The sequence below is a fragment of the Myotis lucifugus genome, unplaced genomic scaffold (assembly GCF_000147115.1).
Source record: "Myotis lucifugus unplaced genomic scaffold, Myoluc2.0 scaffold_45, whole genome shotgun sequence".
In the NCBI taxonomy this organism is placed as follows: domain Eukaryota; kingdom Metazoa; phylum Chordata; class Mammalia; order Chiroptera; family Vespertilionidae; genus Myotis; species Myotis lucifugus.
The window spans coordinates 305,302-332,331 of record NW_005871093.1 but is presented as its reverse complement, the minus strand read 5'-3'; the positions used below and the strand labels follow the sequence as shown (position 1 = coordinate 332,331).

Genomic DNA, 27,030 nt, shown 5'->3' with positions numbered 1-27,030 from the left:
AATGAAAATCTATGCATTTCCTAACTGTAATGAGGATGAAAAGAGGTAAAACATATAGGCACCAGGTACATAGTAAATACTTCATAAGTGACACTATCATGAACTTGTTTAGCTTCTAATAAACTTGTTCAGATTTTATAAGCTCTGATTTCTCAATTCTCCTTCAGTAAGTACACTCGAGCACTCCAGTCTCCCCTGGTTATCTACTCTGGAAAGGTAAGTACTTATAAGTGTCTACCTGGTTCTTTTGGCACCTTTTTAAAGCAATATTCCCTATTTCCCTTTCATGCTCAGAGAGCCCTTTAAAGAAGAATGTTCTTTGTCCTGTTGATTTCAAAAGGGAGTTTACCTTTTGTTGGATGCTTTTCTCATGTTTGTGGCTGAATGTATTATTGTACATTAGACATTGAATATTATATGTTATATAAAAGCCTGTATAGCCAAACAGCCACAGTTAAAAGCAGATCAATAGTGTGGACTGAAAGCCCAAACCTGGGATAATGTCTATATTCGATTCCCTTGTTGATCTAAATTATGTTGTGGGAATACTGCCTTTTACAAAAAGTTTTTAAAAGGGTCTTGTTCTTTGTTTTCAGCGCTTTCAGTCTGACATGGAAGAAAAACCAGTGTGTACATCCACGCAAATACCCGATGATGAAGACACAGTTGAGTACATCTTTTAGATAGAACTCTTCATCCTGTACTTCAGCAAGATTGTATAGTTTCAAAACACTGACTCAGTGAACCGAGATGAACCTAGATGAGAAAGGCTTATGCTTGGACATGAATTAACTTTTATGCTGATTGGAGTGAAGCATCGATGATGTTTAAGTAATTGTTGCATGTTTCTTGAGTCTGCAGACCTTAGTAGTGGTGCAAGCGATTATTCCCGTTTCACACCAAAGAATGACAAATTAAACTCCAGAGCCTCCCGATAGGTAACAAGAATAGTGCTGTTTGGATGCAAATGTCTGTGGAACTTTATGTACTGATAATAAATAACTTTCAAATGAAGTTTATTTTTGGAAGTGGTTGGGTGGCTACTTATTTATTGCTTTATTGAGTGGGAGATTGAACCAAGTTCCATTTTAAGATGAGCTTCTGTTCTAGGGAAAATATGTAGTAACTTACATAAAAATCTACACTGAAAGAGAGAATAGTATGTCCGAATGGGTGAAAACTTGGTTTTAGAATTCTGTTTGACCAAAATGTCAAATATATACATGAGTATTGAACTATATTAAGTAGTATTCATTTGTGTCTTATGGTGTTTTCTCTTTTTTTCAAACACACAGGTGTTTCTATATTTTAGTTTTAACCCCCAAACTATCTTTTTTAGAAAATAATTCTCTGATTTGTTTTATTTATGTTTCAAATATAGTACCAACTGTGCCTTAATCAAGATATTTTAATACTGTAGGTAATTTAATATTGAAACACAGGAATAAACACATATGCACATATACGTACATGCACATGCAAATAGAGCTTTTTTTAAACCTTAATATATTTTTTCTAAAAAGAGGGAAACCAAATAAAAGATTACATGAACTAAATTATAATTTATGCTTCACTTGTTTACCACTATAATATGCTATTTTAAGGAACTTAGTATCTAGAGTTTTGCCATAAAATTAGTAAGATTAATATGGAGAATTTTCTTGGTTACCGTGTATCTTAAAAAGGATGGAATGGATAGAGAGTGTACTCTCCTTGATTGTAGAAAACTGGCAAGATTATTAAAAAAAATTAATTCGCGGGGGCCCTTGTTGATGGGCCCCTAGCCCTTTGTCCAGTACAGCGCTGTCTGCCTGGCTGCTTTCCTGAACCCTGACTTCTAAGCCATCAATTTTATGTTATTTCTTATTGCCCTTGGTGGGCTGCAGAGGGAACCTCATGGGTCTGCACATGCCCCCTTCCCTGATGACTCCTGGTCTTGACTTGAAGAGAGTTGATCTGTGGGGGGAGGGGGGGGGCGGGCTCCCCACTTCCCAATCCAGACTTTGGAGGGAGTGGGGGCTGCAAGACAAATCAGAACGTGGATGACAATGAGGGACCAGCAGTCTGTATTCTGGGGAGAGGGGGGCAAGTTCTCAAGGGGAGGTATAGGTTGGGTCCTCTGCCTCCCAGTGCAGTCTGACCTCCAGAACTCAACCCCCTCCTTTCTCCTCAATGGTGACAAGATATCAATAAACTTATTTTTAGTACAAAAAAAAAAGAAAAATTAAAACATTTTTCAAAAAGCTGGGTTGACAAGTTAAAACCATTCAATGACTATGTTTAATGCATGCTCCATTAAGGTCTGAGGGGACCGATCATGCCTGCAATACATGCCCATAACTGGAACTGAACCCAGGACCCTTCAGTTCGAGGGCCGACGCTCTATCCACTGAGCCAAACCAGCTGGAGCCAGTTTCCCAATTTAAATCTTTCCCTTTAAGTGTGCAAGTTCCTTACTGCAAGGGCATATACAGTAGCCCATAATTCTGCCGCTGAGCTCATTGCCATACTCATCTCCTGTTCATAATACTTACCTCCTCCATCAGTATTATCCTGCCTTTAGGAGGCAACCTGCTATCTGTAGTCTTTTTGAATTATCTTTAACTACTTCATACCACAGTCTTCTATCCTTCTTCGAAGTTCCTATATTTACTTTTGTATAATTTTGGTACTTGGTATGACATTAACAAATATTTTCACATTTTTTGAATGGTTTTCATCCTCATTCAAATTGTAGGCTTTTCATAAGTAAGACTTCTGACTTATAGAATATTGGAGTGTGAAAAAATGTGAAACTTACCTAGTTAAATGTTCTCAATGTACAGAGCAAACAGAGGCAGAAGTGACGGTCAGGAAGGTTCGTAATGACTAGTGAATTTTCTTAGTCAGCTAACTTTTCCCAGTGCCCCTGAAAAACAGAGTTCAGTGAGCACAATTAACGTCAGGGCTTGTCAGAACTTGTAGAGATTTTTATAGTTTACAAACTATGAATTTATGTACATTATCTCATTTGCTAGATGTATTTGTTATCAGGGATTAAAATAATCTTTGTTTAGCACTTCAGTTTCATGTGAAGATACATGATATACTACCTTGTTTACTTCTTAATTTCCTTTACTTGTGCATGGTGCAAAGGTGCATTCAAGGACAAGATTTGAATAACCACAGATTCCAAATTAGTAGAATCTGAAATATTTGTTTTCTACATAAGATGGACATTTTGTAAAAATAAACACTGTAAGAAAGAACTTTCAGCCCATCAGAAGACATTTGTTCAGTAATAGTGATGATGCTATGGAAATCCCTGCTTGCTGTTTGTTCTGTGGTAAGAACTTGGTGCTAATGAGGCCAAGGTTGCAGGTCCTTTCTTGATAAGACAATGGGCTATATTTTGTTCTATATTTTGACACACAAAGCACTTTGATCTGATACCTCCCTGAGCTACAGAGTTAAAAATGAGAAAACTCTTTTAAAAGGGAGTCTAGGCCAGAGAGGACAGGGGAGTGTCCAAATCTATTATTGTTACATTAAAATAATCTTCATGCCCTGACTGGTTTGGCTCAGTGGATAGAGTGTTGGCCTGCGGACTGAAGGGTCCCAGGGTTGATTCTGGTCAAGGGCATGTACCTTGGTTTCCGGCACATCCCCAGTTGGGAGTGTGCAGGAGGCAGCTGAATCAGTTTCTCTCTCATCGATGTTACTCTCTATCTCTCTCCTTCTCCCTTCCTCTCTGTAAAAAATCAATAAAAAATATTTTAAAAAATGGAATAATCTTCAGATTATATGGATCAAAATGTTCTGTTTATAAGTAGAGAAGAACTAAGAATTTACCATATAGATAAAGCCCTATCTTCTAAGAGCACAAATAGTAAGGAATTAAGTTTTTTAAAAATTTCTTATTGGATTACATTTTCAGTTTGGTATTGCTAAATACACTCTCTTTAAATATGAAAGCCCCATGGAATTCCTATCAACTAATCTTTGGTTGATTCCTGGTATCAGGTTCCTTCCCTACTAATCACTGTTCATTCAGACATCAACTATTGAGAGACAGTTTAGATCTTAACCCTTATTTTGACATGAGAAGAGTAAGTTAATTCTGAGACTAATCATAGTAATATTACTAATTTAATACAAATGTTTTTCTTAAAGCTATTATATCCATCATCTTATGTTATATTATACTCTATTATGTCCATCAATATTTGCTGTATATATTTAGGTGCTCCTATGTTGGGTGCATACATGTTTATGAGTTATATCCTCTTGTTAGATTGATCTCTTCATCATTATGAAATTACCTTGTTTGTCTATTGTTGCAGCCTTTGTTTTAATGTTTATTTTGTCTGATATAAGTATTGCTATTCCAGATTTTCTTTCATTTCCATTTGCATAAAATATCTTTATTTCATTTCCTTCCTTCTTTCCTTCCTTCTTCTCTCTCTCTCTCTCTCTCTCTCACCCGAGGATATTTTCCCATTGATTTTCAGAGAGAGTGGAAGAGAGAGGGAAAGACAGAGAAATGTTCCCTGTCAGGGCACATATTCAGGTTTCAGCTCGAACCCCAGCAGGGGGTATTCAGGAGGCACCCAGCCAATCGATGATCCATGTTCCACTTTCATATTGATAGCTCTCTCTCTCCCTTCTCCCTTCCTTTCTCTCTAAAAAACAATAAAAATATTTTAAAAAGAAATATTATAATGATCTTCAAATGATATTTTCTATTCTGATTAAAATCTTTTAACTTGTGTTTTCTTTCAGCAAAAAGAAGAGAATATCCGTTGCTTAACTATGCTGGGTCATTTTGGTTTTGAATGTTTGCCTCATCAGTTGGTCACTAAATCTATTCAACAAGGATTCTCTTTTAACATTCTCTGTGTGGGTAAGTGCCAGACTTCTCCTCTGAATTATTACCTAATTTTTCCAAATGCTCATTTCAAATTATCTTCCAGCAGTGCAAAACTGGTGCTGTTCATTCAAGAACATACCTTCATGTTTATATTAGTTTCCACCTTCTTAGCCATATTACCTACACACGTTTTCTTTAAATGCTTCAGTACTCTTCAAAATCTGATACAACTTTGTGTATATTTTCTTTCTATATTATGTTAATGACCGAAGGTGTCCGGAGTAGCATGTATATTTTCAAGGACATTGTTGTCTTTGGAGTATGTGGGACCCTTTAAACCACTTCAGAGTGTTACTTCTCAGCCATCTATACCCCTATGTACTGTATCCATGTTTGTTACAGGGGAGACTGGACTCGGAAAATCAACACTGATTGACACATTGTTTAATACTAATTCGAGAGAAAAAAAATCCTCACATTTTCGCCCAAATGTTGAACTTAAAATTCAGACATATCAACTCCAGGAAAGCAATGTTCAGTTGAAATTAACTGTTGTGACTACAGTGGGATATGGTGATCAAATGAGCAAAGAAGCCAGGTGAGTGTGCTCTTATTTTAATTAACAGCTTTTCTTACTCGTGGTGATACATTTCCTTGATGCTTCATGTTCCTTGGAGTTTCGCGTTGCTGCTTTCACATTTGAAGTAGCAGACACATCCTCAAATCTTCGCTAGTTGCAGTCAGGTGCAATAGACTGTTCATTGGTCTTGTTGTATCTGGGGCTTTCTGTGGCCTTCTAGGATATCCCAGCTGCACATTTCTTTCTCCCGATTGTGGAGAAAGTCTTAAGAGTTTATTTCTTCTCTAGTTCTCACAGATCATATGCTTGACTGCTGGAAACTTCTCTTTTTCCCCAGAAAGCATTTCTATAGATCAAATTTTTCAGAAAGTGGTTTCTCCCCTGCTCACAGAGCCTGGTCTGCTATCTTTGAGCACATTTCACTTGCCAGATTTCACCCTCCCAATGGCACTGGACAGTGTGTGCACACAGAGCCAGCTGCAGAATGGGGAGATGTGTGAGGTTAGCACTTGACCTTTGGAAGTGCCCACAGGCCCAGTGCGGGAATCAGAAGCTGAGGCTCTCCCCAATTTCATGAGTGAGATTCCTGCTGAAGTCTTGAGCCTAGTCATCGCGGACCATGACCCTTTAATGCACTTCATGACCCTTCATGTTTTTATCTGCTTCTTTCCCAATCTCCTCCCTCCCTCCTTTATGGAGTTCCTGCCTCAGTATCCTGGGTACTGCTGGGAGGAAAAGGGCATTTCTCTAAGGTTGTTGGGCACTTACTCCCTTTGTCCCGGGAGAGATTGCTATCAGCTATTTCAGCCCCAGGTTGTGCTGCCTTGAGGGAAGGCTGACATTGGCAAAGTTCCTCTTACCTTCTCTAATGCATCCAAATGTATTCTCTTTCTCTTTTTTTAAATATTTCTTTTATTGATTTCGGAGAGGAAAGGAGAGGGAAAGAGAGATAGGAACATCAATGATGAGAGAGAATCACTGATTAGCTGCTTCCTGCACGCACCCTACTGGGACAAGCCCGCAACCCAGGCATGTGCCCTTGACCGGAATTGAACCCAGGACCTTTCAGTCCATAGGCCAACACTCTATCCACTGAGCCAAACTGGCTAGGGCCAGATGTATTCTTTTTGTTGTGCTCCAATGGAATCTCCCATCGTGATTGCTGAACTTCTACAAATACCTTTTATCTGTGGGTGTTTGGGCAAGTAAACACTTCCCAGTTTTCCCCTGACTGCTTGAAAGTGGGGTCCAGGCAGGTTTGCTGGCTTTTGCTGGTTTCAGAGCTCGTAGGGAGGTGCAGTTGGGCAAAATTCCTTCTGATTCCCTGGCATATGGTGCGGGTCCCACAGTTCCCACAGAGGTACCTTTGTTAGTGGATAGATCAGGTTTTTAGTTGTTAAAAACCCCAGAAGTATTCATTGCCATGATTAGGATGTCACTCTTCTGAAATTTTACATACAGTAAAACTTACTTTTATGGTGTATATTTCTGTGGGGTTCTTTAAAATTGAACTTATTGGGGTGACCTTGGTTAATAAAACCATACAGATTTCAAGTGTAGGTTTTTTTAAAAATATATTTTATTGATTGTTTTACAGAGAGGAAGGAAGAGGGATAGCGAGTTAGAAACATCGATGAGAGAGAAACATCGATTCAGCTGCCTCTTGCACGCCCCCTACTGGGGATGTGCCCGCAACCCAGGTACATGCCCTTGACCGGAATCAAACCTGGGACCCTTGAGTCCGCAGGCTGAAGCTCTATCGGCTGAGCCAAACCAGCGAGGGCTCAAGTGTAGGTTTTTAAATTGCATAGAGTTGCACCATCTCAGCTGTGACATAGAAACATTCTATCACATTAAAAAATTCTCTTATGCTTTAGTCTATCTATTCTTGTGCTGCTGCCATACTGTATTATTTCAGCTTCATAATGAGACCTGGCATATGAAGATTATATCTCCTTGGTTTTCTTTACTATGTCTTGACCACTCTTGGTCCGTTGTACTTCTATATACACATAGAAATTGGCTTCTGATTGGGATGACATTGAATTGAAAGATCATTTTGCCATTTCTAGAAACATGTAAATCATGTAAACGATGGGCCTTTATTGGTTTGTGATTGTTACCTTTGTAAGAACATGGTATGCACATTTTTATTTATATGAAAAGCTATTGAGTACACATATTAACTATTAACTAAATGGTAAAAATGTAGACTTCAGATGTTATTACTATGTTATGCTAAACGTTTAAATACTCATTTTTTAGCTACCAACCAATAGTTTCCTACGTAGATGCTCAATTTGAGGCTTATTTTCAAGAAGAACTGAAAATTAAACGTTCCTTTGCTGACTACCATGACACTCGTATCCACGTGTGCCTTTTCTTCATTGCACCCACGGGACATTCTCTGAAGGCCCTTGATCTATTAACCTTGAAGACCATTGACAGTAAGGTGTGTTTGGTAAATCCATCAACCGATCAAGATTTGATCATTATTTTGAGATAATATATATCTTTCAGCCATTCTCATCTAAGAACTTATTTGGTGATGTGTCATATTTTTTCCATTAATTATTATTATTATTTTTTTATAATTTATTTTTATTTTATTTTTTTATCTTTAATTTCTATATTGGTTAGGGTATTACAAATGTGTCTGTTAATTTTTAAAGCATTTGTATTAGTGTCCCAACAACACCATTACAAAACACCACAGACTTACGGGTTTTAAACAACAGAAATTCATTTTCTCACAGTTCTCAAGGCTAGAAGTGCAAAATCAAGGTGTTGCCAAATTTTGTTTCTCCTGAAACCTTTCCCCTTGAGTGGCAGATGGCTGCCCTCTCACTGTGTTCTCACATGGCCTTTCCGTTATGCACACATCTGGTGTTTCTTTGTGTGTCCAAGTTTCTCCTACTTATTAGGACACCAGTAAGATAGGATTAGGGCCCATTTAAAGATTGTGTTTCCAAATACAGACCATTCTGAGGGTTAGGGCTTCAGTATATGCATGGGGGGAGAAGAGCATTTGATAAATTTCCATCTTACCTTGCTTTCTAGAGAAATTTCATTAGAAAATGCATTAGGATAATGAGATGCAGGTTTAAAAAAATAAAAATTTAGTTTTTCTTGTGATTGAATGATAATTCAGATTGTGGTCATTTGCCCGTATTTTTGAAATTGAAATTGCTCTATAGTATTACAAAATGATCTCATTAACATTTCTCTGGTACCACTGATGTTTTGTTTTTAAATATATTTTTATTAATTTCAGAGAGGAATGGAGAGAGAGAGAGGTTAGAAACATCAATGATGAGAGAAAATCATTGATCTGCTATCTCCTTCACACCCCACTCCCCACCTCCCACCCCCCACCCCACTGGGGATTGAGCCTGCAACCTGGGTATGTGCCCTGACTGGGAATCAAACCATGAACTCCTGGTTCATAGGTCAATGCTCAACCATTGAGCCACGCCAGCCAGGCGAAAGTTTTCATTTTTATATGTTAATGATTTGCTATCACGGAGGGTTTCTTTTCCCAGCTTTGTCACCAATACAACCCAAGGCATTTATGTTAGACTCGAATCTATCTTAGCAGCTGTCTGCTTTTACTGTGGAAGCTATTGTTTAAAATTATAAAATTAGACAAAATTTTGAACATTTATGTGACAACATGGAAGCCCTAGATTGGAACAAGGATTTAAAAAAAATACTTTGAAGATTCTAAAACAAAAACAATATGTTTAAAACAAGCGTTTACACATCTCTACTTATATCACAGAACTTGACATTGTATAGTTATGCTTTAACAAAGTATCTTATTATAACAGTAATAAGACATTTTAGAATTTTGCATATTGTTATTTTCTACAAAGTTCAATTATTAAGCTGTAAACACAAGGAGACAGGAATAATTATATTTTAGAACTAGAAAGAAAATATGAATACATTTCAACCTGAAATATGGTATATGGAAATAATTCCTTTTTACAAATTACAAACAAATTTGTTAGCAAGGTGCTATATATAAACTCACACATTTAGCCTTCAGAGTATGACAATAAAAAAAGTCTATTATTTTTGGGTGGTCTTTGGAAACCACAAGCAAATCTATCTGCAAAGACATGCAGGTAGAGCAAGGATCTATTCAAAAGCAAGATGAATTTATGAAGAAGGTGATACAAATGAATGACAGGTAGAGGACAAATTGTTTATAATTTTGAGAAAAGGTTTCTTCTGCTTTTCCACAGTTATATAAGAAATCAAATTGTTAATGAATTAAATACATTATATCATCTTACTACTTACAGTTTACTACCTCCTGATGTGTTAGAAACATAGAAAGTTTGAGAAAACAACAAAAATTAAGACTTCTAAGCTTGAACTCTCATAAAAATATATCTTCAAAAGAACTGAATATTTTGGAAAGCAATTTTGTGAGGAAAGCATGATAGTCAGTGATTATCTAGATATTTATTGTCAGATATTTGAGGTTTCTGACTGTAAACATTCCAGGGTTAACAACAAATTCTCAATAGTGAGATTTTGTTTCTTTCTTACCAGGTGAACATTATACCACTGATTGCCAAAGCAGATACAATTTCTAAAAATGATTTACAGACATTTAAGAGTAAGATAATGAATGAATTGATTAGTAATGGCATCCAGATATACCAGTTCCCAACAGATGACAAAACTACTGCTCAGATGAACTCTTCAATGAATGTAAGCTTCTATTTAATGCTAATTCTATTTTACCTGTGGAAATCAAATATAATTTATAAGTAACAATATTAGTAACATGCTGTCACTTCTATCTGACCAAGAGACTATAAATAAGGTATTTTTCCAAAATCCAGTGTGAAAAATGTTTTATTTATTTATTTATTTATTTATTTATTTATTTATTTATAAGATTAAAAAAACACTTTATTGACTTCAGAGAGGAAGGGAGAGGGATAGAGACATAGAAACATCAATGATGAGGGAGAATCATTGATCAGCTGCCTCCTGCACGCCCCCACTTGGGATCGTGTTGGCAACTGGGGCATGTGCCCTGACAGAGAATTGAATGAGGAACTGGCAACTTTCGGTGCACAGGACAACACCCAACCAACCAAGCCACACTGGCCAGGGAAATGTTTTACTTTCTTGATTTTGAAAAGTGTTCACTGAGAATCAATTATTTTTTTTAACAGCTTTATGGAGATATAATTTACATACCCATTAAAGTATACAATTCAACAATTTTTAGTCTTTTTAAAGATGTGTGCAACCATCATTGCAACCAATTTTAGAACATTTTTATCATCTAAAGCAGTGGTTCTCAACCTTCCTAATGCCGCGACCCTTTAATACAGTTCCTCATGTTGTGGTGACCCCCAATTTCATTGTTACAAATTAAACATAATTAAAGCATAGTGATTAATCACAAAAACAATATGTAATTATATATGTGTTTTCCGATGATCTTAGGCGACCCCTGTGAAAGGGTCGTTCGACCCCCAAAGGGGTCGCGACCCACAGGTTGAGAACCGCTGATCTAAAATAAACCTCATACAGCCGGCTCTTCTCCACTACTACCTATGAGCCTTCCTCTCTACCAATCCTTGGTGACCACTAATTAAGTTCTTTCTCTGTAGATTTCTCTGATCTGGACATATAATATGAATGGAATTATATGATATTTGGTCTTTTCATATGCTTGTTGTCTATTGCATGCTGTTCTGAGTATTGTAATGAAATATAATGCAATTCTGCTCTATCCTACCCAGGATGTGAATCATCCCTTTGTCCAGAATATCTATACTTTATATGCTACCTGCCCATTAGTAGCCATCCTGGTTATCAGATCAACTCTTGTGATATTACAGTGCTTGTTCATCAAGTGACCCCTATTTTATTTAATAATGCCTTCAAAACATATAATAATGGCCTATGGTAGTGCATGAGTTGGGTGGGGTGAGGTCTTAGGGAGGCAACAGGGTGGGGTGAGTGGAGTTTACCAACCTCATGCAGAGCCATAGTTGGGCCTGTGGGGGAAGGGCTCAACACAGGGACAATGGCAGCTGTCCCTCCAGTCCTGAAGCCACACAACTCGTTTCTCCCTTATGTCTCTGGCACCTCCCAAGCTCCTGTCCCTCCACAAGACCCCGGGAGAGTGCCAAGAGCAAGTGAGTCTGTGCACGGGCCCTATAAGAGGATGCCTGGGTTTCTAGAGCCTTTGTCTCACCCAGAGAAATGCAGTCCCCACTGATGATCACAGCCAGATGTTGTGGGGGCTCCTCTTCCCAGCACTAGTGTTCCAGGCTGGGGACCCGTGGTGCAGCTGGGGCCCCTTGCTCCTCTGCAGCTGAGCTATGTCTCCCAATTCTCAACTGCCAGACACGGGCGTGGGGCCAGCCATTTTGTGTCTTCACATCTCCCACCAGTCTCACATGGCTTCTTCCTTATATCCTTAGTTACAGGACTTCTGTTCAGCTAGTCCTCACCTGGTTCTCCAGGTTGATGGTTCTATAATTTAGTTGTAATTAAAAAAAATTCTTTATTGTTGAAAGTATTACATATGTCTCCTCCCCACCCACCACCTCTCTCCCCCTGCATATGCCCCCACCTCCCTATTGTCTGTGTCCATTGGTCATGCTCATATGCATGGATACAAGTCCTTTGGTTGATCTCTTACCCACCACTTCTACCCTCCCCTGCCTTTCCTCTGAGGTTTGAAGGTCTGTTCGATGCTTCTACGTCTCTGGATCTATTTTTGTTCATCAGTTTATATTGTTCATTGTATTCCACAAATGAGTGAGATCATGTGATGCTTATCTTTCTCCAACGGGCTTATTTCGCTTGTCATTTTGAGGTGGTCGTGGGAGGAGGCGATCACAGAGTTTACCTACTCCACCATCTTACTGGCCTCCCAGACCCCATTTATTTTAGGATATCAAAACTAAATAGATTTTGAAATTAAAAAGCAATGTAAATTTTAAAGTTATTCTCCTGTATTACATTTTCTTTAGATCTTGTCTTAAAGATTTTGGCCTCTCTTACCTAATAGTACACCAAAGAATGCATAGGGAGTAATTTTTCATCAAAACCAATGAGTAGAATACTGTTAATTATTAAATATTCAACATAATGCTTCACAATTTTTACCTTAGACATTGTATATACCAGATATAGAACTTCTGGCAGATCATTAAAATCTTGCATATTCTGCGGCTGCATCCTGTTCAAAACTTTGCTTATCTTCTTTCCAAATCTCCCTTGAATGGCCTCAGTTTTCAGACTTCCCTTGACTCACCATCAAGTGATTAAAGTGACCCTTTAATTGTATTTAGAATTCATATACATGTCCATGTATGAATATGTAAATATAATATAGAGCATTATTTATCAGTATACTTTATAGTGTATATACATGGACTAATTATTATAGTTACTCTTAATACTTTTGTCTTTTAACTTTAAACTGGAGTTAAAAGTAATTTGTACATTATTTTCTTGACCTTATTTTTGTGTTTCAGGGTAAAGATAATGTGAGAAAAATGATTTATCTACTAAAAATCTTTTCTCTTTGTATTTCCCACAGCATAATGCCTTGGTTTAGGCTCTACTCAGTAGATAGTTTTCAGGACCTGACACTATTGCTCGCAGAAATCACTGTGCACATATTTGCTGCCAAGTCATAAAATCTGAGGCCGGGTAGATCCCTTGTTTGAATAAGCTTATGATGTTATTCTTGTCTCTGTTGTTTCCATAACAGAAATAAGAGAAACAGCATATGTCATGTTGGTATAAGGACATGATTAAAATTGTCCTTCCTTCGTAGGAACACTTACCTTTTGCTGTAGTGGGGTGTATGGATGAGGTGAAAGTTGGAAAAAGGATGGTCAGAGGCCGTCTCTATCCTTGGGGAGTTTTACAAGGTAAATATTATGACAGTGAGCAGGCTTGCTCTGGACTGGTCGTATGTATGTGTAGATATATATGTTGTATGTAAATATGTTGTATATATAGTCTATATATGTTGTATACTATATATAGTATAATGATATTGATATATACTATAAATATCCTATATTGTCATAACCTCAAAATATTTTAACTTGTTCCAATATTAGTAACTGTTGCTAAACAATAAACTAACGGTTGCTAGTAAGGAGCACAGACTCTGTTTCATGTAGGCTCATGCTTACTTTGATTATGATTTATTCTCATAAGAGTTTACTGGAAGGTGCTTTAGGCAGAAACCCACAGAGGCTACACAGAACCTCCTATTGACACGTTTTCCATCTGCACATCGTCTCCCTATGCATGAACCATCGCATTCAGAATGTTGGAAAGTGCTTTGAGCCAAAGAACTTTGAACATATTGAAGCCTACATACTAGTGTTAAAACATATTACACAAATTAATTACTACCAACTTTATTTTTTAAATTTTTCATTAATATTTTAATTGATTTCAGAGAGGAAGGGAAAGGGAGAGAGAGAGAGAGATAGAAACATCAGTGATGAGAGAGAATCATTGATTGACTGCCTCCTGCACGCCTCTCCTGAGGATCGAGCCTGCAACCCAGGAATGTGCCCTGTGCTCTTGACCAGAATGGAACCTGGGAGCTTTCAGTCCGCAGGCCAACGCTCTATCCACTGAGCCAAATGGCTAGGGCTATAAAACATTGTAAAGTGGTCACTGGAAAAAAAGGGTTATAAGCTATTTTAAAAATAAAAAAATATAACTTGCTACCTTTGGATTATATTTAGACATTCCTATTTGTTATCTAGCATCATGATGAGTTGGAATATTGTGATATCCAGTCATTTGTTGTCTAGTTTATATGCTTGTAATACTAATTATTGGGGGTTGGATTATCTCTACTTGTCCTAGTTTTCAAATGTTGTTTTTAAATTGATGTATTAGAAATTTTTTTTAACAAGATGTCTTTTTAAAAACATATTTTTGTTGATTTCAGAAAGGAAGGAGGGAGAGAGAGAGATAGAAACATCAATGTTGAGAGAGAATCACTGATAGGCTGCCTCCTGTACATCTCTTACTGGGGATGGAGCCCGCAACCTGAGCATATGCCCTGACAGGAAATTGAACCATGACCTCCTGGTTCATAAGTTGACGCTCACCACCAAGTCACACTGGTTAGGCAGACATTTTTTAATTTATGAAACATAGTTTAAAAAGAACATATTTTAGTGAATATTAAATTTGGTTACAATATCAAACACAATATGTTGTACTCAGTCTTCTGAATGTGACAAACACAAGAGAGAGCCATGTGAATTTATTGATTTATTTTAAATATTGACTAATTTGGTCTCATAAATATCTTGTATAAATAGAATATGATAACTTAAGCATGCACAATTATCAAGATCTTTATGTGAGTGGACTTAACCTAATGAAATTATTTACTTTACTGGAATTGTACGAATTCTTTGTTAGCACTCTGTAAAATACCTTGAGGGTAGCTTGTAAACTATTAACATAATTATTAGTGAAAACATGCCATATTTTAATATAATATAACATTATTTTATTGTTTCATATTTATATTTTGGCAGATAAATTTAAAGCAAATTTTCTGGTTTATTAATAAACTCTGTCTATAATTGGTATGTACCATATAAACATAGTTACATGGTGAAAACAATTTTAGCTATTCACCAGAATGATCTTTTAGCTGTTATTTTGAATGTCTTTCATTCATACATTTATTCGATAAAACTTATTGAGTGCTAGAGATTGATAAAGTGTTGTGGCTTTATTATTTCTCTGCCTAGTGGAAAATGAAAACCACTGTGACTTTGTTAAGCTCCGGGATATGCTTCTTTGTACAAATACGGAACACCTGAAAGAAGTAACCCACACTAAGCACTATGAATGCTACAGGCGCTGCAGACTGCAGAAAATGGGCTTTACTGATGTGGGCCCAGACAACCAGCCGCTTAGGTGAGTACAGATCTTGCTAGAACAAGCTAATGGGTGATTTACAAAGCCCCTACTATCATGAGATACAATCATTTTGGAATGAGAAGGACTGTACTTCTCATATTGTCAATTATTCTGAATGTTATGTGTGTTTTTTTAAAATCGTTTTCAGACTTAGAGAACATTTGTAAGAGTGGCACAGTGCAAGGGCTCATTTATATGCTAACTTATGTGTACCCACTATGTGTATACGCTAAAGTGTACTATATCCAAAAGAGAAGTTCAGAAAGGAGGTTGGAAAATAATAGCACAGGTTGGCAAAGGATATTGAGAGGATGCAAAGAGTATGGAGGACTGGATGGAGGGAAGAGGAAAAGCACCATTGCACTGCCATGGAAGCCAAGTGGAAATGGTTGGAGAGCAGGTGTATTTAGCTATATTGAAGGGAAATAGGATTTGTGCTGCAAAAGTATGATAGTTGTATTAGTGTTGGTACTTTGAGCACAACCAAAGTTGAACTGGCTATCTTAAATGAATCATAGTTTGAAAGATACTTGGCTTTATTTTAATTATTTTGAGAATCGCATCAATTAGAGATTCTTGCAAATTTTATTGGAAAAGATGTGAAGAAATGTGATATCATAAAAAGTGGTGGGGGAAGAAATCCCTAATATAACTGTTTTCAAAATTCTAGTGTGTATATATATATATATATATATATTCTTTTTAAAAATAGATTTGAGAGTTGAGAGAAAGAGAGAGCAATTGATTTGCTGTTCCACTTACTTATGCATTCATTGGTTGTCTTTTTTTTTTTTGTAATCCTCACCCAAGGGTATTTTTTCCATTGATTTTCAGAGGGAAGGAGGGAGAGAGAGAGAAAGAGAGAGAAACAATGATGTGAGAGAGACACATCGGTTGGTTGCCTCCCACATGCTCTCCAACTGGGCTGGGATCAAACCTGCAACCCAGGTACATGCCCTTGACTGGGAATCGAACCCATGACCCTTCGGTCTGCAGGCTGATGCTCTAAACACTGAGCTGCCAGCCAGGGCTTATTGGTTGTTTCTTGTATATACCCTGACTAGGATTGAGCCCACAACCGTGGCATATCCAGATGATGCTCTAACCAACCTACCGAGCAAGGCTATATTCTCTATATACAGTACTCTTATATTCAGTATTGCACCCATCTCATATTTGCATCTCATGATATAGAAATTCCCATTTCTCTGTATGGGACTTAATATAGAATATATATTTTACATGTTTATTTATATTAGCATTTTAATATAAAACATAAAATTTTCTTTTTAGTTTTCAAGAGATCTATGAAGCCAAAAGAAAGGAGTTCCATGAACAATGCCAGAGGGAAGAAGAAGAATTGAAGCATAAGTTTATGCAGCGAGTTATGGAGAAAGAAATAGCATTTAAAGAAACTGAAAAAGAAGCAAGTATTTGTAGTTTGATATAATTTGTGTTCATTTTTATTTATTTTTTATTTTAATTTTATTTTTTTTAAATTAAATCTTTATTGTTCAGATTATTACAGTTGTTCCTCTTTGTCCCCCCATAGCTCCCCTCCACCCAGTTCCCACCCCACCCTCTGCCCTTACCCCACCCCACTGTCCTCATCCATAGGTGTATGATTTTTTTCCAGTCTCTTCCTGCACCTCCCACACCCCTTCCCCCCGAGAATTGTCAGTCCACTCCCTTTCTATGCCCCTGATTCTATAATATTCACCAGTTTATTCTGTTCATAAGATTATTTATTCACTTGATTTTTAGATTCACTTGTTGATAGATATGTATTTGTTGTTCATTATTTTTATCTTTACCTTTTTCTTCTTCTTCCTCTTCTTAAAGGATACCTTTCAGCATTTCATATAATACTGGTTTGGTGGTGATGAACTCCTTTAGCTTTTTCTTATCTGTGAAGCTCTTTATCTGACCTTCAATTCTGAATGATTGCTTTGCTGGGTAAAGTAATCCTGGTTGTAGGTTCTTACTATTCATCACTTTGAATATTTCTTGCCATTATCTTCTGGCCTGCATAGTTTCTATTTAGAAATTAGCTGACAATCTTATGGGTACTCCCTTGTAGGTAACTAACTGCTTTTCTCTTGCTGCTTTTAAGATTCTCTCTTTGTCTTTTGCCCTTGGCATTTTAATTATGATGTGTCTTGGTGTGGTCCTCTTTGGATTCCTTTTGTTTGGGGTTCTCTGCACTTCCTGGACTTGTAAGTCTATTTCTTTCACCAGGAAGGGGAAGTTTTCTGTCATTATTTCTTCAAATAGGTTTTCAATATCTTGTTCTCTCTCTTCTTCTGGCACCCCCATAATTCGGATGTTGGGACGCTTGAAGTTGTCCCAGAGGCTCCTTACACTATCTTCATATTTTTGGATTCTTTTTTCATTTTGTTTTTCCAGTTGGGTGTTTTTGCTTCTTCGTACTTCAAATCTTTGACTTGATTCTTGTGATCCTCTAGTCTGCTGTTGGATCTCTGTATAATATTCTTTATTTCAGTCAGTGTATGCTTAATTTCTAGTTGATCCTTTTTTATATCCTCGAGGGTCTCACTAGATTTATTGAGGGTCTCACTAAATTTATTGGCGGTTTCTAGAAAATTCTTCAAAAACCTTATAAACGTGGTTTTGAACTCTATATCCAGTAGTTTGCTTTCCTCCATTTCTGTCATTTGTGACCTGTTTCTTTGTCTCCGCATTTTGGCTGCTTCCCTGTGTTGATAGAGTGGCTTTCTGTGCTAGGTGTCCTATAGGGCCCAGTAGCTCAGCCTCCCCAATTACCTGAGGTGGACACTCTTGGTGCACCCTTTTGTGGGCTTTGTGCACAGTTTGTTGTAGTTAAGCCTTGATTGTTGTAGGTATCACTGGGAGGAATTGACCTCCAGGCCAATTGGCTATGAGAATCAGCTGTGTCTACAGTGGGAGAACTTCTGTGCTGGAGACACCCTTCTGGGGCAAGACTTGCTTCAGTGGGGCTTTGGTGCTCACTGAGTCTGCCCCCTGAGTGTGTCCCTTATGGATCTGAGAAGTTGTATCTGGATGGCCCCACTATGACCACTGGGTACACTGGCTCTTGGATCTCTAAGGAGGTGCTAATTTAGCCTCTGCCTGAGGTTACCCAGCAGGAGCTACGGAGAGATCTGCAGATTCCTCTTCTTTGTTTGGGGTTTGGAGGTGCCCAGATGAGGCCCAGCTGTGAAGCAATGCAAGCTGCTGTGGGGGTCTTGGGCCTTCTCTTGGAAGTTCTGGGTCTCTCTGACCCAGCTGCAGTTAGTTAGGTAATTTTAGATTGTAAGGGGCCAGGCCATTCATATGCAAAAGCCTCTGCACACAGTTTGGGTGGGGCGGGGTCTCAGGGAATCAACAGGGCGGAGCAAACAGCTATGGCTGATCCTCAGCCCTGCCCTAAGAGGCCCGGAGTCTCAGTGTCCCGTGGTAATCGCTGTAAGCACCTCTGAGAGAAAGCCACCCTAGAGTTCTGACCGATGCCAGACAGTCCATTTTCTCCCCGTATGAGTCTGGGTCCCCAGAGACTCACCCGGAACTGGAGTAGAGCATTTGGGAGCTTGAGACTCCCTCCCAATTGAAAAAGACAACCGCATCCTCAGTTGCCAGCCCTTTCCGCGTGCGCCTCAGTACCTCTGCACTTTACTTCCGCACCTCCTCTGAGTCTCAGTGTGCTTTTCTCTTTCATTCTAGTTGTAGAATTTCCACTCATCCAGCCTTCCTGTGGTTCTGGATGATGTCCTTTTTGTGATTTAGTTGTATTTTTGCAGTGGTTGTGCAAGGCAGCAGTTTCAGGTGTTTACCTATGCCGCTGTCTTGGTTTCTCTCTGTGTTCATTTTTAGATGTCCTATTAATTTAGGGTATTTAATCCCAATAATTTAGTTGATTTTTTAGAGTGGAATGGAGGGAGAGAGAGAGAGAGAGAGAGAGAGAGAGAGAATCATTGATTGGCTGCCTCCTGTATGCCCCACACTGGGAACCAAGCCTGCAACCTGGGCATGTGCCCTGACTGGGAATCGAACCGTGGCCTCCTGGTTCATAGGTTAAAGCCCAACCACTGAGCCCCACTGGCCAGGCTAGTTGATGTTTTTGAAGACGATTTGCTATTTTTCAAAAAGTAGCTATCTATCATATAGACTTTGAATTCAGCCTTTAAAAAATTATAATCTATAATTTTTTTCTAGTGCATTTAGGCAATTTTCTCTTTAATAAGCCCTAAAATAAATTCGTAAAACCTATTTATCTTTATTTTATTTATCATTTGAATTTTCATACATAAAGTTTAATTTATTACACATTCAAACTAGTGGCTTCTGTGAAGTCATGTACTTCCTAACGCTATTACTGAGTTAGAAAATTTCCTACACTTTTATAAGTAAGCAGGTAAATGTTGATTAATGAAAGAATATTTATTTTTAGTAGATAAATTGGAAATATGAACTTCTTTTTCCATAGAAACAAGTGCTGTATACCAGATGTTTCAGTCAGGGACAATTGAACTATAAGCAACAGAAATTCCATTAGGTTAGGTAAAAAGGGATTCATATTTTTGCCTGTGCATGTTCCCTTGTTCTAGTCCCGCGGGCCGGATCCGGCCCGTTTGAAATGAATAAAACTAAAAAAAAAAAAAAGACCGTACCCTTTTATGTAATGATGTTTACTTTGAATTTATATTAGTTCACACAAACACTCCATCCATGCTTTTGTTCCGGCCCTCCGGTCCAGTTTAAGAACCCATTGTGGCCCTCGAGTCAAAAAGTTCGCCCACCCCTAGTGCCACTTGTTGAAGAGACTGTCTTTCCTCCAGTGATTGCCTTTGCTTCTTTGTCAAAGACCAATGGACTATGCATATGTGCATTTACTTCTTGAGTACTGCAGCTTTAGTTAGAATACTACAGCCAATCTTGGAGTCAAGTAGCATCAGTGCTCCAACTTTGTTCTCTTTCAATATCGTGCTGGCTTTCTGGGCCTTCTGTTTGGCCATATACACTTTAGAATCAGTTTGTCAATATCCATAGAATAACTTGCCGGGATTCGGATTGGGATTGCGTTGAATCTCTAGATCAGTGGTTCTCAACCTTCCTAATGCCACGACCCTTTAATACAGTTCCTCATGTTGTGGTGACCCCCAACCATAAAATTATTTTCGTTGCTACTTCATAACTGTAATTTTGCTACTGTTATGAATCGTAATATAAATATCTGATATGCAGGATGTATTTTCATTGTTACAAATGGAATATAATTAAAGCATAGTGATTAATCACAAAAACAATATGTAATTATATATGCGTTTTCCGATGGTCTTAGGTGACCCCTGTGAAAGGTCGCGACCCACAGGTTGAGAACTGCTGCTCTAGATTATGTGGGGAAGAATTAACATCTTGATAATATGTAGTCTTTCTATCCACAAATATGGAATATCTCTTTATTTATTTAGTTCTTCTCTGATTTAAAATTATTTACTGTATTTATTTATTTTGAGAGAGAGAGAGAGAGAGAGAGAGAGAGAGAGGAAGGGAGATATATATCTTGATTTATTGTTCCTTATTTATGAATTCATTGGTTGCTTCTTGTATATCCCCTGACCGGAGAGGGAACCTTCAACCTCGGTGTATTGGTATGTGTGCTGCTGAAGTGAGCATGAACCTTGGTCTATTGGGATGTTGCTCTAACTAACTGAGCTACCTGGCTAGGGCTCTTCTCTGATTTTTAAAATCAGAGTTTTGTAGTTTTCCTTACGTGGGTTTGTATATATTTTGTTAGATTTATACCAAAGTATTTCATGTTGGGGGGTGCTAATGCATTTGGTATTGTGTTTTAATTTGAAATTCTACCTATTCATTGCTGATATGTAGAAAAGCAATGAACCTTTTTAAAAATTTTTGGAATATAATTTTCAATCATCTTTTACTTTCAATTACAGTTGACACACATTATTATATTACTTTCAGTTGTACACCCAGTGATTAGAAATTACATAACTTAAGTGATCATCCCAATAAATCTTGCACCCATCTGACATAATACATGGTTATTAGACTAGTATTGACTATATTCCATATACTGTACTTTGCACCCCCATGACTATTCTGTAACAATCAATTTATACTTCTTAAATCTTCCACCTTTTTTGCCTTTCCCCCCAAAACTCCTCCACCTGGTAACTATCAAAACATTCTTGTTATTCATAGAACTTAACTCTGGTTGAAGTTCTACTAATTTTTAAAATTTGTCTGCTCATTGTATATTTTCCTCTAACCCTCAAAGCGGGCACCTTGGCCCTCCTGTTAGCTGCTGTATCCTCAGCCTTTAGAACAAAGATTAGCATGGAGCAGGCACTCAGTCATTATGATTCCGTTTTTGTTTTGCTTGTTTGTTTATTTTGTTTCTTTAGATTCAATTGTTGATAGATATCTATTTATTGCCATTTCGTTTCATTTTTAAAATATATTTTTATTGATTTCAGAGAGGAAGGGAGAGGGAGAGAGAGAAACATCAATGATGAGAGAGAATCATTGATTGTCTGTCTCCTGCACGTCCCCAACTGGGATTGAGTCCACAACCCAGGCATGTGCCCTTGACCGGAATCAAACCCAGGACCCTTCAGTCAGCATGTCAATAGTCTATCCATTGAGCAAAACCTGCTAGGGTTATTGCCATTTTATTGTTCATATATTTTTTTTAAATATATTTTATTGACTTTTTACAGAGAGGAAGGGAGAGAGATAGAGAGTTAGAAACATCGATGAGAGAGAAACATCGATCAGCTGCCTCCTGCACATCTCCCACTGGGGATGTGCCCGCAACCCAGGTACATGCCCTTGACCGGAATCGAACCTGGGACCTTTCAGTCCGAAGGCCGACGCTCTATCCACTGAGCCAAACCGGTTTTGGCATGTTCATATTTTTTATTTTCTTCTTAAAGAAGACCCTTTAACATTTCATGGAATACTGGTTTGGTGGTGGTGATGAACTCCTTTTGCTTTTTCTTGTCTAGAAAGCTCTTTATCTGTCCTTCAATTTTGAATGATAGTTTTCTTGGGCAGAGTAATCTTGGTTGTAGGTCCTTGCTAAGAAAAGCAACTCACCTTATATCCTGCAACTTTGTTATAATCTCATTAGTTCCAGGATGTTCTTTTTGTCAATTCTTTTGCATTTTCTACATTGATGATCATGTTACCTGTGAACAAGACAGTTTTATGTCTTCTTTCTCAATCTGTAAATATTTTATTTCCTTCTGTTGTCTTATTGCCTTAGCAAGGACTTCCAATACAAGGTTGAAAGGGAATGATGAGAGCATACATCCTTGCTTTGTACCTGTTTGGGGGAAAACTTCAGGCTTTTCACCAGAGTCATTGATATTTGAAATGTTTGTATACTAGGATGAAGTTTAGCTTTCTCTGATTTCTACTCTCACGCTCCCATTTTTAAAAGAAACATTTCCACAGTGATTTTTGCCATCACTTACAGATACCACACTCTCACATCCCCAGCCTTTCCAATCATTCTTCTTGCCATTGTATCTAGATGCTCATTTGCTTCTCAGGGCTGAAGATGTGATTCCAAGAGACATCTGACTCCAGGAAAGGAAAAAAGAATCTTTATTTAGAACCATGATCTCAGCGTTTGCTGCACAATAAAATCACCTGGGGAATTCTCTTAAGCATTGATGCCTGGGTTTCAGCTCCAGGTCATCTGATGTAATTGATCTTGTGCAGCCTGAACATTGAGAGGTTTGTAAGCTCACTGAATATTTCTAATGAGCACCTAGGGTTGAAAACCACTGGTGCTCACCCCGTGTATGTGTTCTTCACAGCCATATACACCAGACGGTTAATATTGTGGCAATAGAATCCCCCGGTCTACTTGTTTTTCAAAAAGTTAAGCTGCAAATAAACTTGTCCTTTAGACTCTTATGCCATACTAGAGGCCCGATGCACGAAATTCGTGCAAGGGGCTCAGCCCCCACTGCCTTGGCAGCTGCCTTGGCCCCTGCTGCCGTGGCTTTGTCAGGAAGGTCGTCCGGAAGGACGTCCAGTCTAATTAGCATATTACGCTTTTATTATTATAGTCTAGTGGCCCGGTGCACGAAATTCATGTCCCTCAGCCTGGCCTGCACCCTCTCCAATCTGGGACTCCTCGGGGGATGTCTGACTGCCGGGTTAGGCCCGATCCCTGTGGAATTGGGCCTAAACCGGCAGTCGAACATCCCTCTCGCAATCTGGGGCTGCTGGCTCCTAACCACTCACCTGCCTGTCTGCCTGATAGCCCCTAACCACTCTGCATGCTGGCCTGCTTGCCCCCAACTGCCCCCCCTACTGTCCTGCTCACCCCCAACTGCCCCTCCCGCTGGCCTGATCACCCCCAACTGCCCTCCCCTCTTGGCCTGATTACCCCTAACCATCTGTGCCTCAGCCCTGCCACCATGTCTTTGTCTGGAAGGACGTCCAGAAGGTCTCCTGGTCAAATTAGCATATTACCCTTTTATTAGTATACTAGAGGCCCGGTGCACAAAAATTTGTGCACTGGGGGGGGGTCCCCCACCCCAGCCTGTGCCCTCTCGCAGTCTGGAACCCCTCGGGAGATAACGACCTGCTGGCTTAGGCCTGTTCCCAGGTGGCAGAGGGCAGGCCCAATCCCTAGGTGCAGCCTCAGAGCAGGGCCGATTGGGGAGTTGGGGCGCCACCCCGTCATGCACAGAGCAGGGCGGATTGGGAGGTTGCGATGCCACCCTCAGTCACGCTCAGGGTAGGGCCGATTGGGGGGTTGGGGCACCGCCCCCTGTCACACTCAAGGCAGGGTCGATGGGGAGGTTGCGGCGCCACCCCCTGTCACGCACAGAGCAGGGCCGATCAGGGGGTTGGGGCGCTGCCCCCTGTCACTCACAGAGTAGGGCCGATAGGGGAGTTGGGGCACCGCCCCCTGTCACACACAGAGCAGGGCGGATCAGGGGGTTTGGGCGCTGCCCCCTGTCGCGCTGATCCCGGTGCCGGGAGCCTCGCTGCTCCGCTGATCCCGGTGCCGGGAGGCATATTACCCTTTTACTATATAGAATAGAGGCCTGGTGCATGGGTGGGGGCTGGCTGGTTTGCCCTGAAGGGTGTCCTGGATCAGGGTGGGGGTCCCCACTGGGGTGCCTGGCCAGTCTGGGTGAGGGGCTGAGGGCTGTTTTCCGGCTGGCGAGTGACTGAAGCTTCCAACTGCTCCTTGTTTTCTTTTTTTTTTTTTATTCTGGGCCAACTTTAGCTCTGAGGCCTCGCTGCTGAAAACATCGATACAATGTTGCGGTCCGGCTGTCTTTCAGTCCGGCTGTTTTCTGGGGTTTTGTTTAGCTTCTTATTTGCAACATAGTACATAGTTGCTTAGAGTTGCAGCTGAGAGGCCGGCAAGTGAGGCGGGGAACGTTGGAGTCCGCAGTCACTGGAGCAAGCAAGCCTGCTCGCTTCAGTGCATGGCTGCCGGCCGCCATCTTGGTTGTCAGTTAATTTGCATATACTCACTGATTAGCCAATGAAAAGGGTAGCGGTCGTACGCTAATTACCATGTTTCTCTTTTATTAGTGTAGATATAAGCCATACCTTCTCTGATGCATACAAGCAATCCTTACATGGTTGAATGAAGTTGTGTTAAGATCTAGGCCCAACTCTAATGGACTCTTTCATATGGCTGATTATATTTATTTTAAATCCCACAGATTAAATACAACCTCACAAGTAAATAAAAAGTAACTGAATGAGGTGTTTGGAATTTTTTTTCTATAATTATGCTAATTTCACTTAAGAAGAAAAGGTCTGTATCATTTAAAGCCTTAACAATTGTTTCATCATTCCCACTATATTTCAATGTGTATATTTTTAATGAGCATGGATTTATCAAATTTTATTTGAAGAGATTTATGGGGAAGTGTAGAGTGAGAAAATAGATATCATTTGGAAAAACAAGTACTTAAAAAACTGAGTGTTGCCCTAGCCAGTTTTGCTCAGTGGATAGAGTGTTGGCCTGCGGACTGGAGGGTCCCAGGTCCAATTCCAGTCAAGGGCACATGCCTGGGTGACAGTCTCACATTCAGGGAGCACCTGATCAATGATTCTCTCTCATATCTCTCTCTTCCTCTTTGAAATCAATAAAAATATATTTACAAAAAATAAAAAACTGTGTTGTTTATAGCCATAGTTTTTATTACATTTGGTTCAATGGGGAGACACTTTTTAATTGATGAATTTTTTAAATATGTGAATGTTTATTTTAAACAAAGTTTTGAGATTGTTATTAAGATCAAACTCTACTTTGACGATTAATATATGTTTGATAACCAGGAAAGAAGTCAAGCATGTTCCCAGGGATACCCACACATGGCGCTTTGAGTCACAAATGCATCTTTGTTTCACAGCTACAGGACAAGTTTGAGCGTCTTAAAAGAATCCAGCAAGAGGAGACAATAAAACTTGAGGAGGAGAAAAGAAAACTGGATGAAGAAATCATGAATTTTTATAAAATGAAGGCTGACTCTGAAATATCACAGACTCAGGGTTGCGCCAATATAAAAAAGGACAAAGATCGTAAGAAATAGTCCTCTCTCACCATTCTCTGTTGTAGAGCCCTGTCTCTTTGGGAGATTATCTTCATAGCACTTACCTGATTGAAGTTCTACTAATTCTTAAAATTTGTCTGTTTATTTTATGCTGGTTAATAAATTTTCCTCCAACTCTTAAAAGCAGGCACCTTTTAACTGCTATATCCTCAGCATTTTCCTTATCAAAATCTATTGAGTGATTTCTTGATAGTTTTTATTATAATAAAAGATTAAGTTTTTGATTAGAACTGCTATACTTTGATGTCAGTTCTTATAAAACTAATATTCAGAAGTTAGAGAGAGCCAGAGAACAATGGGAAACCGTGAGTAATATTTTGCTGACAATATTATGCCTTATATGTTAAAACAAAAGTTATCAAAGTATTAGAAATAAGATAATACTTTGTAATTTCCAAAATTTCCTTTCAGCATGAAAGTCATACCAATTCTATAGTATATATAGCGTAGTGTTATGAACACTTGTAATTAACATGTTTCTGAAAACACACTTGTGAGCTAGAAGTGATACACATTCTTTAACACATGTATTAATGTGTTTAAGAACACATGTAGTTAGATTTCCCTAAAAAGTACTTGCCAGCTCTGCTGTGCACAATGTATTTCAATGATTGGGAGGGACATTTGAAACAAGCGTGTATCAAACAAAGCTCCTTGCAAGCTGCGTTTTGAATGATGTTACTTCAGGGAATGGAGGTGATGTACATTCTGCAATGCATGTAGTGAATTCTTAACGAATTTCTAAGAACACTATTTGCAAGCTGCAATCAAAGGAGTCTTATATCAGTCATGGAAATACACTTTGTAATGAGTGTGGTGGTGATAAAGAATACGTCTAAAGAAGATGTTGCTAAGAATGCCCATTGTAAGCTGAATTCAAACCAGTTCATCAGTGAGTGAAAGTGATCACCATTGTGTTATGAAGGTAGTGATGTTATTACAAACAATTCTAATAGAGATATTTGTAAATTGCTGCTTTCAAGCTTTACTCAAGCCAGTGTTATATATACAGGTGAGTAAAAATGATCCCCTTC

At 38.8% G+C, this 27,030-nt stretch overlaps 1 protein-coding gene across 1 annotated transcript; it reads left to right on the top strand.

Annotated features, from left to right (window-relative positions):
* The first annotated feature begins 611 nt into the window (after positions 1-611).
* Positions 612-25,975, top strand: SEPT14 (septin 14). The gene is made up of 9 exons (XM_006088198.1): positions 612-665; positions 4,762-4,882; positions 5,252-5,447; positions 7,695-7,881; positions 9,993-10,154; positions 13,258-13,354; positions 15,221-15,389; positions 16,686-16,818; positions 25,796-25,975. The coding sequence occupies exons 1-9, from the start codon at positions 612-614 to the stop codon at positions 25,973-25,975; spliced, it is 1,299 nt and encodes a 432-aa protein (XP_006088260.1).
* Positions 25,976-27,030: the final 1,055 nt, after the last annotated feature.